This window comes from Notamacropus eugenii, chromosome 2 (genome assembly GCF_028372415.1).
Source record: "Notamacropus eugenii isolate mMacEug1 chromosome 2, mMacEug1.pri_v2, whole genome shotgun sequence".
Taxonomy (NCBI): domain Eukaryota; kingdom Metazoa; phylum Chordata; class Mammalia; order Diprotodontia; family Macropodidae; genus Notamacropus; species Notamacropus eugenii.
In genome coordinates, this window is record NC_092873.1 from 31225446 (window position 1) to 31239127 (window position 13682).

Genomic DNA, 13682 nt, shown 5'->3' on the forward strand with positions numbered 1-13682 from the left:
TGCATGCAGCCTTGGGAAGGGAGGGGGAGAAAATTTAAAACGTATAGAAGTGAACTTTGAAAATTAAAAATAAAAAAGAGAACACCATGAATGGCTTAAAAATACAGTACTGTTTACTCCATGAGAGCAATTATGCTTCTGTCACATACAGAGTACACATGAACATGTCTGGAATGATCAGGACCCCTGCATTACATCATTTGCAGGCCAGTTATTATGCAGAATAGTCATCTGAAGTCCCCATTCAGGGATTACTCCCTCTCATCCCTAAAGATTACAAACACAGAAATCTCCAACTCTTTACTGCAACTGTGTTTCTACGGTTTTTTAAAAAATAAAACTCAACCAAATCCAAATTTCGCAAACTGCTAGCCTTCTGACGTAGCCATCTGATGATATTTAGTTTTGGTGGAGTAGTGGGAGGAGCTGAAGTGTGGCCTATCCAGGGATGCTTAGTTGTAAATGAATGAATGTATTCTATGTTTCCAGAGCACCATGCAAAGACAGAGCAAGCAGAAGTCTAAACTGATGTGGTGTCTTAATTTTTTCCATTCCTGTGCATCAGAAACAATGATTCCTGAGCAGGAAAGTGACAGAAATGGAAGTTTTCCCTTTTTTTTTTTTTTTGGTAAAACTGCCTACCATGCTCATAAAGTCCAGTCTCCTGGGATTGTACTTTTCTCCATGGTTTCACTGGTTTCATTTGGCTGGGGCGACTCTCACCTGCTGTCAGTTTCAGGTATAAACCTCAGGTTTTCACAACTGATGGAGAGAAGAGAGATCCTTGTTGTTATCCTGTCTTTGACCACTCTGCCAAGGTAAGATGGATCCAGGAATACAAGCCAAGAGCTAGCCAAACTATAGTGCCCTCCACTAACTATTGCCAATCTTTGTCCATATCCCCCTTTCCTTTCCCTCCCTCCCTCTTATGCACTCCCTCATCCTCCCACTTACCATCTTTTTTCTCTGCTTGTGTGGGACAAAAGGTCCTTCATGGACCTTCTGGTGACAGGTACCCCAACTGCTACTTAGGAACTTTGGTGCGTCAGCTAGAGAGAGGAAGGTTTGTCCCACTGAAAGAGAAGCAATGTTCCTTTGCAAATAGTTGAGAAAGAAAGGTGATGGAAACAAAATAAAACCCTGTCATGTAGGCACTTTTGTGTTGGAAAGGTATACTAAAAAAAACCAATCATTTTTCTAAAAACCTTACCAGTACATGTCAACTTCCCTAAATCTCTTTATACCAGATATTCTAGCAGCAACCTTAAACATGACAATGAGCCAAAAGAAAAAGAAAGACAATCCAAGAATTCTGAAATTGCAAAATGGGATTTTGCAACAATTAAATCGTTATAATTTTACTGTTTTTACACAACCAACTATATACAATGTATGTATTTGAACAATAAAGTAAAATGTCCCAAAGAAATGTTCTCTTCTCTGGAGGAAAATAAAGCTTATTCAGATATAGGGTCGTTGCTTCACTGCTGGCTGGGTGTTGACAGGGTGGTTCAGGCAAAGATGAAATTTACGAGTTTCCTAGAAGCAGCAGATGGGAAGGTAATGGAGAGGTCCATTAAGTGACAGTCCATCGATGAGTCCATGAAGGCATCGATTCATGTATTTTGATCGTTTGATCTTCCATGTGGTGTTGAAGACTATCCATTTGTTGCCTTTTAAGAAAAGGAAACAGGTCGAAGGAATAAATACTGTGTAAAATGAACCCCGGGAACAACAGAAAGAGCTATAATAATTTTCTATCGCAATTATTTGAAATATTAGTTTCCAAAGCAAACAGAAAGTCCTCGTTAACAACTGGATGTGGCTGAATATAAACTTGGGTTCTCAACCTTATACTATATATTAACATCAATTGCAGCAAGATCGTACAGTTAAGCCCTTAAGGAAACCCAAAGTTCGATGAAAATGAAATCATACTTCAAGAATTTTTATCTGTTGAGAAGAGGAACATATGATAGAATTAGATAAAAAAAGAGCAAAACACCCTTATCTCTTCACCAATAACCAAGAGAATCAAAATCAGCAGAGACTAAATAGCTCCATTAAACGTAATCTGTCAAATTAGGATGTCTTGCAATCGTAGAAATATTCAAAGGAATCACTCATCCCCTAATGGATCAAAGGTGATCTATCCACAGACAATCAAGAACACATACATCAAAAATCATCTCTTGAAACCCCCCCAGAAATTATGAGTTCTGAGGACGTAGGCATCCACACATGCCAACCCAAACTTCGACAAAGAACCCCCAAAAGCAAATATCCTTAGGGCCTGTTAGATATCTTCTCCAAAAAGACTTGCTGGGATAGAGAACTGATCACCTCTTGAGAAAACCTATTCCCCTTTGTGTCACCTGGAATTCTGGTGATTTGCTAATTCCACTGTTTGGCATTCTGACACATGGGACTCAGCTTTCTTCCATGTGACTGCCTTTCAAATACTTGAAAACTGCCACAATTCCTGCAGATATCCTCTTTCCCTAGCTAATCATGCCCTCGTCCTCCCTAGATAAGCTGGCAGGGCCTGAAGACCACCAATCATTATGACTACACTTTCTACTTTACCAATGAGCTTCACACTGCCTTTTGGATGTGTACTTACTGAGGCAAGGTACAGAGAGATGATTGCCTTCCTAGGTCTGGGTATGTTCATTTCTTATTTCAGGAAAGATCGCTCTAGCTCTCTTGTCTGCCATATTACACTACTGACTCAACTGGAGTTTGGAGTGCACTAAAAGGCCAGATTCTTTCAGGAAAATCTCTGCCTAATTATGCCTGCCCCTACTTTGTTAGTGAAGTAGATTTTTTGATCCTTAATTATTTTATTCTAGCAAATAATTTTATACTCCAAAGAGACCAAAGAAGAAGGGAAGAATAGATACGTGCAAAATATTTGTGGTAGCATTTGTTGCTACAGCAAAGAACTGAAGACTGAGGGTGTGTTCATCCATTAGAGAATGACTGAAAACATGGTATATGAAAGGAAGAGAGTGTTGCTGCACAGTACGGAGTTATAAAAGGAAGTGAAATCTAGGAAGGCATATGAGCTGACAGATTAAAGCACAATTACATACACTGACAGCAATGTGGTAAAGAGAAATTCCTCCAAAAGACTTGAGACTCTGGTCAATGCAATGATGAATCAATGAGTCCAGAAGACTAGTAATGAAGCAGGCCTCCATCCTCTTGGTACAGACTATAATTGCAGAATCATACTGTCTTTAGTGATAACAGATGTGTGATTCCCCCCTCTCTTCTATTACCTTAGTCTGTTAGAATGGGGGCGGATTACGTTTTCTTCAGGGTGGATTAGAAGGAAGGATATGAATATTTGGGGGGCAAGTGTAACAAGAAGATACTGATTCCAAAAATTAAAAAAAATGAGCTACAAAACATTTAATTTAAATTTAAATTTAAGAACATCCAGCAAAGAAGAGAATCAAGTTCAGAAAAGGGACATAGACATATGTAAGCCACACAAAATAAATACATACTTTGAAATTACCCAAACTACATATAATAGAGATTCATGTTTCATACACAATTCTCTTTTTCCTCTTTATTCTATCGTTGATAGAAATAGTCATATTGGTTGATGTTTGTCAAATTCTTAGTTAAAGAGACCAAAAATAATTTCATCTTACTAGATTTGACCTAATAACTTTACCATGTGAGATCTTTTGGCATCTGACTGTTAGAAGTGTTAACTGTCTTGGAAAAACATGCCATCTATGCCTAAGTCACTGAGGTATGACTACGACTTCAGTCTTGTCTTTCATCTCCTTGTAAATCCATCTGAACGTATTACTTTCTAGCCACTTTCTTCACTCATTTTGGAAAGGACCGCATGGGAAACTTGGTCAAATGATTGGCTACAATCTAGAGAAAGGATAGCTCCAGCATTCCCCTTCCTGAGCAGTCTAATGACCCTGAGAAGAAGGGAGATGAAATGCACTGTGTGTGACTTTGGGAAAGCTAACACCAGGCGCTGACACTTCCTGCTTTTCTAGCAGTTTTCTAGCCACTCCCTAAATAACATGCTCTATAATTTCTCAGCAACAGAGGTCACCCTCCTTATTCTCCATGTGCAGACTTCGCTCTCTTCCCTTTTGAGAAGATCAGGACACTCGCCCTCCTTTGGTCCTCTCCTGTGCTCCATGATTTTCCCCAAATCCTAGTTTGTGGCCTCACCAGTGACATCTGCCTTATTTTTCCCATCTTGAGAGCTCAACTGTGCCTCGTGCCCTGAAGTCGCCAAGGACAATCAGGTACCTCTCTTAACTGACGCATCTTCCTTTTGAGCAGCTATTTCAGTATAAAATGGATTCTCCTTAGTAAAGAAAACAAAAGTGCAGTAGGAGGGACTGCCTCTCTGCTCTCAGGTAGATTATACAGCTGGAGCCCTAGTCCCGATCCTTGTTTCTTCATCCTCTATTTCCACATTGAGATAAAATCTTTTAAGAAGTTTAAATTTAAGTTAAAATTTAAATTTAAGAATTTAAGTTAAAATTTAAAAGTGAGAGCCTTTTCTTCTGTTCATCCTCCCTCACAATCAAAGATATTCCAATGAAAAGAATGTAAAGGTATCCTCTAAACTGGTCAAAACAAGGAATATTGACCAGATGATGTGGGGTTGTGACGTTCTGTAGTGTCCTACTCTTCTTGACCCCATCAGGCATTTCACATGGCTTAAAATGGTCCTGCACTACAGAGGAAGAAAGCAGTCTCAGAGAGAAGGCAAGCAGGTGAGGGAGAGGGTGAACTAGCTGTCTCTATGTCTAGCTACTGATTAACATAGCCTCTCCCCTGGCATCAGAGGCCAGCTGGTCTTCTCTAGAGTCTTAAGTCTGCTTAGTGTTGCCTTCTTTCATGCCGTTCCCCTTGCCTTGGAAGCCCTTGTCTGCAGTCTCTGCAGAGTAGAATCCAAAACGCCTCTGAGAATGGTCCAATTCAGTCTCCCTTCCTTTGAATCAATCTAAAACTTAAATGTGCCTGTCTTTCTGTATTATGTGTGTCTATATACTAGAGTTGTTTGTAAGACTCTGCTAAGTTCTATCTCCTATACTCAATCCTAGGTGCACACACAGTATGTATCAATAAAGGATAGATGAGTGGAAAAAACAAAATCACTTAGAGATATCCCACTCTGGCCAGGGCTGCCCACAAGGGGAGGTCTCCTGGTAGAGTTTGGAGCAGGTCTGTGCAACCTGTGGCCCTCGGGCTCTGGAGCTGGATGCAATGAGTCCAAGGACTTCCTCTCCACATTTTCCTCTAAATTTGTCAGTGGCCAAACCTGAAATACTCTGGTAGGTAGCACAGGGCCCATGAACCACAGGTGGGGAAGGCCTGGGTTAGAGGCTCACGCTATGTTGGGGATCTGTTCAAGGGGAATTTTCTTCAGGTGTGAGTTGGCAGACGGAGTCCATAGGTGATCCTGTTCAAATCTGAACCTTTTGTTATCTTGTGAGAGGAAGCAACATGGCACAGTCACAGGGCAGGAAGAGATTTTTAGGTTGGCAGATCCACTTGTTGTGCATTTGGCATAAGTAACATGAAAGGATGTTCCAAACATACCATAATAAATGATAAACAAAAGGTCCTACCTGAGTTGGTGGAGAGAGATGTGCAGGCTGTGGAGCTTCTCCTTGCTCACAGTGGGCTGGGTATTGAGCAGCTCCTCTAGAAGGGAAGCAGGGACAGGGCAGGATGGAAGTTGAATGGGAGTCACAGGGAAGGATTTGATCTCTCCCTTCAGTTCCTTCCTCTGAAAAACAAAGGTGTTATTTGTGTTATTAGTGCCTACCGTTTAGAGACACAGAGAAAAACTGCAGGGGTGAAGGAGGGAGAGAGATAAAATAATGGTACATGTGTGCAAACCCAAGCTTTCTAAATGTGCACAATGTTACCCAGTTATTGACAGGAGGGCCCCCAAACTCAGCAAGTACAATGTTGGTGTTTTGATGGCCCCCAAGTTGTAGCTAATATTTGGATTGCATTTTCATGTTTGTAAAGCACTTGACATGTGGGAACTGATGGAGATTATATGAATTTGCCAAACTCATGATCATCAATATCATCTCCCTTAGATATGAACCAGTAGATGAGGATTTTCCATGAAGCACTTCTGGCATCATAAGCAACTGTTACTTGTACAATGGGTCATCAGGCTTCACCTTTATTTTACTGGGACATTTATTTCAGATGGATGAATTACAGCAATCATCCTCAAACGTATGGAAGTCCTCTAAAGACATAGCAGGAAGACCCTATACAGAGTGAGCCTTGGGCGTGCCATGGCCCAAAGCAAAGGATGCCTGGGACCTCTGGCCTCTGAACAGAAACATTCAGGAGCAGTTTTCTGGATTGGGTTTCATTCCAGATCTCCTGAGCAGGATAAATTCCAGAACCTGCCACTTGTTGGGGGCCTAAAGATCTTTCCATCACAACACCTCTTCCTCTTGGGACATTAACTAACTACAAACTGGCAGCTACAGAGGGAACATGATTCTGCTGGCTAAGGCTCTGCAGCATGACCACGTGACCTGTCCTGGGGAGGGTATTCTGCCCCATGAGGGAGCTCAGGTCAGGGGGCATTACCTTGCTCATCTTGCCTTGCTGCAGCTCAGCCTGAGCTTCTGCCAACTCCAGCTTCAACTGGGACACTTCCCGGTGGTGTTTTTCCTCCTGTGTCCTAAGGATGGACAGAAGAATATCAAGTAAAAATGGCATTTCTATGCTGATCTGCAACTGGTTTTGGCTATAAAGCAATCTATGTCCAGTCTAGAAGTGATGGCACCTGGTATTGTATTTTGCATCTTTCTTAATGTCATGTATACAAGACGTACAGTGATGTTCCAGAGCACTAGGGATTTATGAGCACACAGACTCCAAAAAAACACTTAAGCACAGATGTTTGATAACTACATGTTTCTGATAAATCTGCCTGATGATCCTCACCTTGTGCTGTCTGCACTAGTCACAGACACCATATGTGTTTCAAGGGTGATTTACTGTACCCTTTCTAGTTACCCTCAAGTGTGCCACCAAGGCATTTTTATGCTGGCATAAACACTGCCTATCCCTTACATCAGCTAAAAGCTTCTTTTCGAAGTTGACCTAGAAAGGGAGCCAAACTGAACCTGAGCCCCTCCTGTTCCTACCCATGCTCCCGGTGCTGATTAGAGATCAAGTCCAAGGGAAAACATGGTCTAACCAGGAAAGACTGCATTGGTAATGACCCAGACTGCATTGGCAATGACCCAGACATGAAAAGACATTGTGCCTGTGTCTCTGGCTTCTGGACCTCAGGAGATACTGGAATGTAATAATAATAATACCACGAATGGCTACATTTCTTCAACACCTACTATGGGCCAGGAACTGTGCAGAAGACTTTACAATGATCATCTCATATGATCGTCACAACAACCTTGTTGGAACAGATGCTATCAACATCCCCATCTTAAGAGTCGAGACAGCTGAGACAGACAGAGGGTGAAGGTTTAGAGCACTAAGTGCCTGAAGCCAGATTTGAATTCTGGAGTCGGAGCCCAGACAAGTCCCAGTGGGGCAATACTTACAGCAGCCTATGTGTGTCTGCCTGGAGATTCTTAGCCAGCTGCTCCTTGGCCTGCAGTTCTTTCTTCAGTTCAATGAGTTCCAAGGTGGCAGCTTTGTAATGCAGCTTGTTGTGAACGGCTTTGATATTACTTGCTGCCACCTGTGGCAAGGGGAAGCAAGAGTCAGGCCAAGAAGCCTATTAAGTTGCATTTTCTGTGAAATGAACAGGCAAATAAGCAGACCTTTTTACTTCTGGTGTAGACAAAAAGGCCTTTCAATAGTACTCCTTGAAAGATGCTGAGAAAGCCTTTGACACTACCATCTCTGTGATATGTCTTTCCACATCTGGCAACGACCAAAACCACATAGCCCCTGGTGAGAGCTGTTCTGAGATTCAGAGGCAGCAGGAGTAGCCACATCCACCCACATCCACCTGAGCAACCACATACCTGCTCCTTGAGGCTGTGAACATTGGCCTTCTCAGTCTTTAACGCCCTCATGAATGCCTGAATCCGCTGGTTGATTTGCTGGTCTTCCTCTACTTTTTTCTGGAGAACCACCTTGACCTAGACAACAGGAAGGCAGAGGGGTGGCACATTGTCCTGTCAAGTGTCTGGGAAACCACAGTTAGTGTAAAAAGTAGAACTAGTGTTGGGTGACAGCATTGCCACAAGAGCAGACCTTAGAGTGGGGGCTGTATGCTCTTCTAGGCACTAGCTCCAAGCAGGACCATGCACATTCCAACGTGCCACTTAAAAGCAAGCCACAGAGTTTTGAGTTTCTGTGAAGAGACTAAAATACTTTTCCAGAGAAACTAGGTAAAAATGGACTACAGAGATTGCAGAATGTGGAGTATTTAGTGGTGTTTCTTAGCCTTCTCAAGCAAGCATGGTCTCTAGTGGGCTCCCTGGCCAAGTCCCTGATAAAGGCAGCCTGAGTGATAGGGGGCAGAGTCAAAATGACAGAGTAGAAAGAAGAAGCTGTGGAAGCGCCCCACATAGCCCATAAAATACTTGCAAGTATGACTAAACAAATTCTGGAGCAGCAGAAACCATAAAAGGACAGAGAATTGCAGCCCAAGACAGCCGGGAAAGCCACCAGGAAAGTGTTATCACAGAAGATGCAGAGTAGCACACAGCCCAGGGTGGACGGCATGATGGGGCAGGGACGAGATATGGAAGAGGTTTCAGGGAGCCACCAGCTGCAGCATTTTCCAAATTGCTCAATCCACAAATGACAAAGACAGTTTCAAAGGTCATGAAAAAGCTCCTTTGCCAAGGAGAAAGGAATGTGGAATGCTTTACAAAGCAGAATTAGCCTAATGGAAAAGGAGGTTCAGAAGCTCACTGAAGAAAATAGTTGCATAATCATTAGAATGGAGCAGATGGAAGTGAATGAGTGTATGGGAAACCAAGAAATTACAAAACAAATCCAAAAGAATGAAAAAATAGTAGATAATTTGAAATATCTCACTGGAAAAACAACTGACCTGGAAAACAGATCCAGAAGAGACAATTTAAAACGTATGGACTACCGGAAATGCATGAACAAAAGAAGAGCCTAGACAGCATTTTTCATGAAATTATCGAGGAAAACTGCCTTGATATTCTAGAACCAGAGGGTAAAATAAAAAATTGAGAGAAACCACCAATCACTTCCTGAAAGAGATCCGAAAAGAGAAACTGCTAGGAATACTTCAGCCAAATTTCAGAGTTCCTAGGTCGAGGAGAAAGTGTTGCAAGCACCTAGAAAGAAACAATTCGAGTATGGTGGAAATACAGTCAGCATAACAGAAGATCTAACACCTTCTACATTAAGGGATCAAAGGGCTTGGAATATAATATTCCAGAATTCAAGAGAATTAGGATTAAAACCAAGAATCACCTAAAGGGCAAAACTGAGGATAATATTTCAGTGGAAAAAAATGGGTATTCAATGAAATAGAGGATTTTCAAGCCTTTTAGATGAAAAGACCAGAAATGAATAGAAAATCTGAATTTTAAACACAGGAATCAAGACAAACATGCAAAGGTAAACAGAAAACAGAAATCACAAGGCACATTCTAAAGTTCAAATCATTACATTCTTACATGGAAAGATAATATTTGTAACTCTTGAGCCTTTTCTCAGTATTTGTGTAGTTGTACAGATTGTGCCACACATACTCACACTTGTCTGGAGAGAGAGAGAGAGAGAGTGAGAGAGAGAGAGAAAGAGAGAGAGAGAGAGAGAGAGAGAGAGAGAGAGAGAGAGAGAGAGAGAGACAGGGTGAATTGAATAAGAAGGGATGATATCTATAGAAATAAAATTAAGAGGTGAGATAGGAATATATTGGGAGGAGAAAGGGAGAAATGATATGGGGGAAATTATCTCACATAAAAGAGGTAAAAATATATTTTTTCAATTGAGAAGAAAAGGGAGGAAGTTGAGAGGGAAAAAGTGAAGCTTACTCTCTTTATATTAAGCTTCAGGAGGGAATAACATGCTCCCTCAATTTGGTATGAAAATCTATCTTACACTACAGGAAAGTAGAGGAGAAGGTGATAAGTGGGGTGTGGGGCGATGATAGAATGGGGGACAAATGAGCGCGGGGATATGTGGGGGGATGATAAAAGGAAGGGCAGATGGAAGGAGGGAGTAACTAGAAGTAAACTCTTTTGGGGAGAGACAAGGTCAAAAGAGAGAATAGAATAAATAGGGGGCAGGGTGGATGGAGGGAAATATAGTTAGTCTTACACAGCATGACTATTATGGAAGTCTTTTGCAAAACTATACACATATAGCCTATATTGAATTGCTTTCCTTCTCAGTGTGGATGGGTGGGGAGGGAGGAAGGGAGAGAAGATGGAACTCAAAGCTTTAGGAAGGAATGTTGAGAACTGTTTGGCATATAACTGGGAAATAAGAAATATAGTTAATGTTATATAGAAATCTATCTTGCCCTACCAGAAAAGAGAGAAGATGGGGATAAGTGAAGGGAGGGGTGCGATAGAAGGGAGGGCATATTGAGGGAAAGGGCAATCAGAATACCAAGTATTATGGGATGGGGGAGGGGAGAGATGAGGAGAAAATTTGGAACTCAAAACATTGTGGAAATGAATGTTGACAACTAAAATTAATAAAAAAAACTTAAAAAAAATATATGTGTAGTGCAATTTTTCCCAGAAGAAATTTCCAAACTACGGAGCTAAGAAAAGACCTTTAGCAATGGCCAAGACAATAGCACCTTTCTAAGTAAAATAAAAAGAAGAACAAGAAGAAGAAACAAAGAAGGAAACAAATTCATGAGTCACTCATCTTGTTGATTTAGTCCCGGAGGTTAAAGTTGTGCCTTAATAAAACCTTGTTGAGTAAAATTACCATATATACTATAACCTTATGAAACAAGGAAAAACGTTCTCGTTTTCACTGTGGAAATTCTATCTCCACAAGGATAGATAGGAAGAAATAGTAATTCTACTCATGCCTCACAGTCAAATTGTTTCCCTCCAAACTATTCTTAAAGAAAAATGTGTTTTGATTTGAAGATCCAGGTGAACCAACCCACTAGCATAAAGCTCCAAATACCTTCAGGTTCAACTCTACTAAATCGGCTTCTCTCTTCATTGAAGTCATTTCCAAGACATTGTTTTTCTCCTGAAGGCTTCATTGGCCTGTTCCAAAATGTTAACCTTTTCCTGCTCCTGATGTAATTGCAGAGTCAAATTCTTATTGATATCCTTCAGGCGCTGTATTTGCCTTTTGAAGCCTCTTGGCTCTTGGAGCTGGGGAGAAATTACGGTACAGGCTCCCTGTGATCTGAGCTAGTTGGACACTTTAGTGAGTAAAATATTTTGATGAATACTTATCAGGCAGAGTAATGTTCCAGGAAATAGACCACACCAATAAAATATGTGACAGATGTACAGAAGTTGTATCCATAGAGTTGTACTCAACACGACATCCCAAGAAACCAGCTTCAACCATCACAAAACCCAATCACTAGCCTGTACATTATTGCAGTCCCCACAGTCACCAGCCCATCTTTCCTGCCATTTCTCACACTCCGTTTCTGTAGCATCCCTTAACATCTCCCCCAAGAAGCAGCAGAGACAACCACCTCATCTTCCAGGTCCATCACTTTCTCCTGGTACTCTTCCAGCCTGCCCTGCAGCTCCTCATGTTGGGTCTGCAGCTCGCTGAAGGACTGCTCCCGGATGTGCAGAGTGTCCTGGACCAGGGTGATCTGTCTCATGAGATCCAGGTTCTTCTGCTGCAAGGCATCCAATAGCGAGTCTCGCTGAGGCATAGTCACCTTTCCCTGTGAGAAATCAACTCCATAAGTCACCTCCATCCAACACAACAATTCCAGTGTTCACTTGTCCTTTCTTGGGCTGCTGTTTGATTGCTAATCATTTAATATCATGTAAACCTCGAGAAAGGGCAGAGCCTGAACTAATTGACTAGAGGTAGCCCCTTGGTCTCACAGATATCTCTTCTCTACTCTCTACTTCTCTACTCCCAGAATTCCCTTTACTGTGTCAACAAGGCAAGATGAAGTAGACCAGAGCATTCTGCTATTAATGACTACCAAGGACAAAGCTCCTCAAGAGAAGGCACTATCGTAAATATATATTTCATGGACATATGCTATGTTATGTCATTTTCATGGTAAAGAAAACAGATATCCTGGGTCATATTTCAATTAATTGTTTGTCTCCTCTCTTGTCTTACTGTATTTACCACTCATTCAGTTAAGAAAATTCTTTTGCATATTATGGTTAAACATTTATGGAAATCATAAATCTGAGTCCTGCATCAGGATTGTTCTAGCATGTGTTAAAGCCTTCTCATTCTTTTGAGCACACAATCCGAATTTACATTCCTGCTCCTTAGATATGCATGTTCTCTATCTTTGGCCAGCCTGAAGGGAAGAAACAATGTGAATTAAATGCCACCTAGCCTGTTTGCCTCTTTTAACCCAACTTTCAGGCAAACAATGTTTAAAACACAAACCAAAAACAGACAAATATTTGAGTGCTGACTATCATGTCTTAGGAGTACACATCTCATGCCTAATTTTCTGGTTTTCTCACACTAAATCTGGTCTTGTCAGTGTAGAGAATTGCATGTATATGAGCTAGGTCGAGCTCACTGGAAATGTGTATTACAGAATTTTCTGCGGAATACAGCAGTGAAGTGACTTCCTCAAGTTCACACAACCAGGAAGTGTCTGAGGTAAGATTGGAACTTAGGTGTTCCTGGGGCAGCTTGGTTGAACAAAATATAGAACCCTGGACTTCGAGTGATGAAGAAATGATTTCATATCTATCCACACACAGGTCTGCCAGAGTCTGACTCCAACATGAAAAGGGTTTTATTCTCTTTCTCCTGACACCATGAGGACACAGGTGGACCCATTGGATTGTGCCCATGCGAGCTTCACTACATGGCCATAGCAGTTGCCAGTCACACTTCTTTGTGGCTGATCTGTGGGAAAGCTGCTTCCCACTTTCCTACCCTATTGCTCTCTATGTTTTCAGGCTGTGGACTCTACTGTGCTCTCTGTATTGTAGCCATACATCAACACTGGAAGAATACTGGTATTCACAAAGGGTTCTTTGGATGGAGGAGAAAAGGTCCCCAAAACCAACCAATGATTTCTAAAGGAATAAGAATTAAAGGGTTAGAAAAAGGAATACACTGGGAGAAAGGGAAAGGGAAAGGTACAATGAGGTAAATTATCTCACAACAAAGAATAAAGAATGAACTATAACAGTTGAGGGGAAGATGGAGGAGGTGGGAAACCTTAATCTTGAACCTTCACCGTGAACCTTATTCTCCTCTGTACTGACTCAAGCAAGGAATGGCACCAGAAGGAATAACTCAGTTATGTATAGAAATCCATCTCACACTGTTGGAAAATTGAACGGGGAAGGGCTAGGAGAAGGGGGTGCTTCTCATTGAAGAGAGAGAGGTGGAGGCAGGAATCAGAAGCAGTTCATGTTCAAGGAGGGATAAATGTTACACACACTCCTCCAAGCTTGGTTATAAAAAGATGAAGGGGCCTTTTAGTCGTTACAGAAAACACTGGACTAGGTGGTGACGGGGGGATGGACACA

The 13682-nt window shown here is 41.6% G+C and overlaps 1 protein-coding gene across 5 annotated transcripts in view; it reads right to left on the reverse strand.

Moving 5' to 3' along the window:
* Positions 1 to 1310: 1310 nt before the first annotated feature.
* LOC140524859 (golgin subfamily A member 3-like) overlaps positions 1311 to 13682 on the reverse strand; it is a 71296-nt gene continuing 58924 nt past the window's right edge. For all 5 annotated transcript variants that reach the window (XM_072639721.1, XM_072639719.1, XM_072639718.1 and 2 more), the window contains 6 exons: positions 11681 to 11881; positions 8031 to 8147; positions 7602 to 7741; positions 6619 to 6712; positions 5625 to 5785; positions 1311 to 1673 (listed from right to left, as the gene is read on the reverse strand). In XM_072639721.1, the coding sequence (XP_072495822.1) occupies positions 1577 to 1673; positions 5625 to 5785; positions 6619 to 6712; positions 7602 to 7741; positions 8031 to 8147; positions 11681 to 11881 (810 nt within the window). In that variant the 3' untranslated portion in view covers positions 1311 to 1576. The remainder of the gene's footprint in view (positions 1674 to 5624; positions 5786 to 6618; positions 6713 to 7601; positions 7742 to 8030; positions 8148 to 11680; positions 11882 to 13682) is intronic.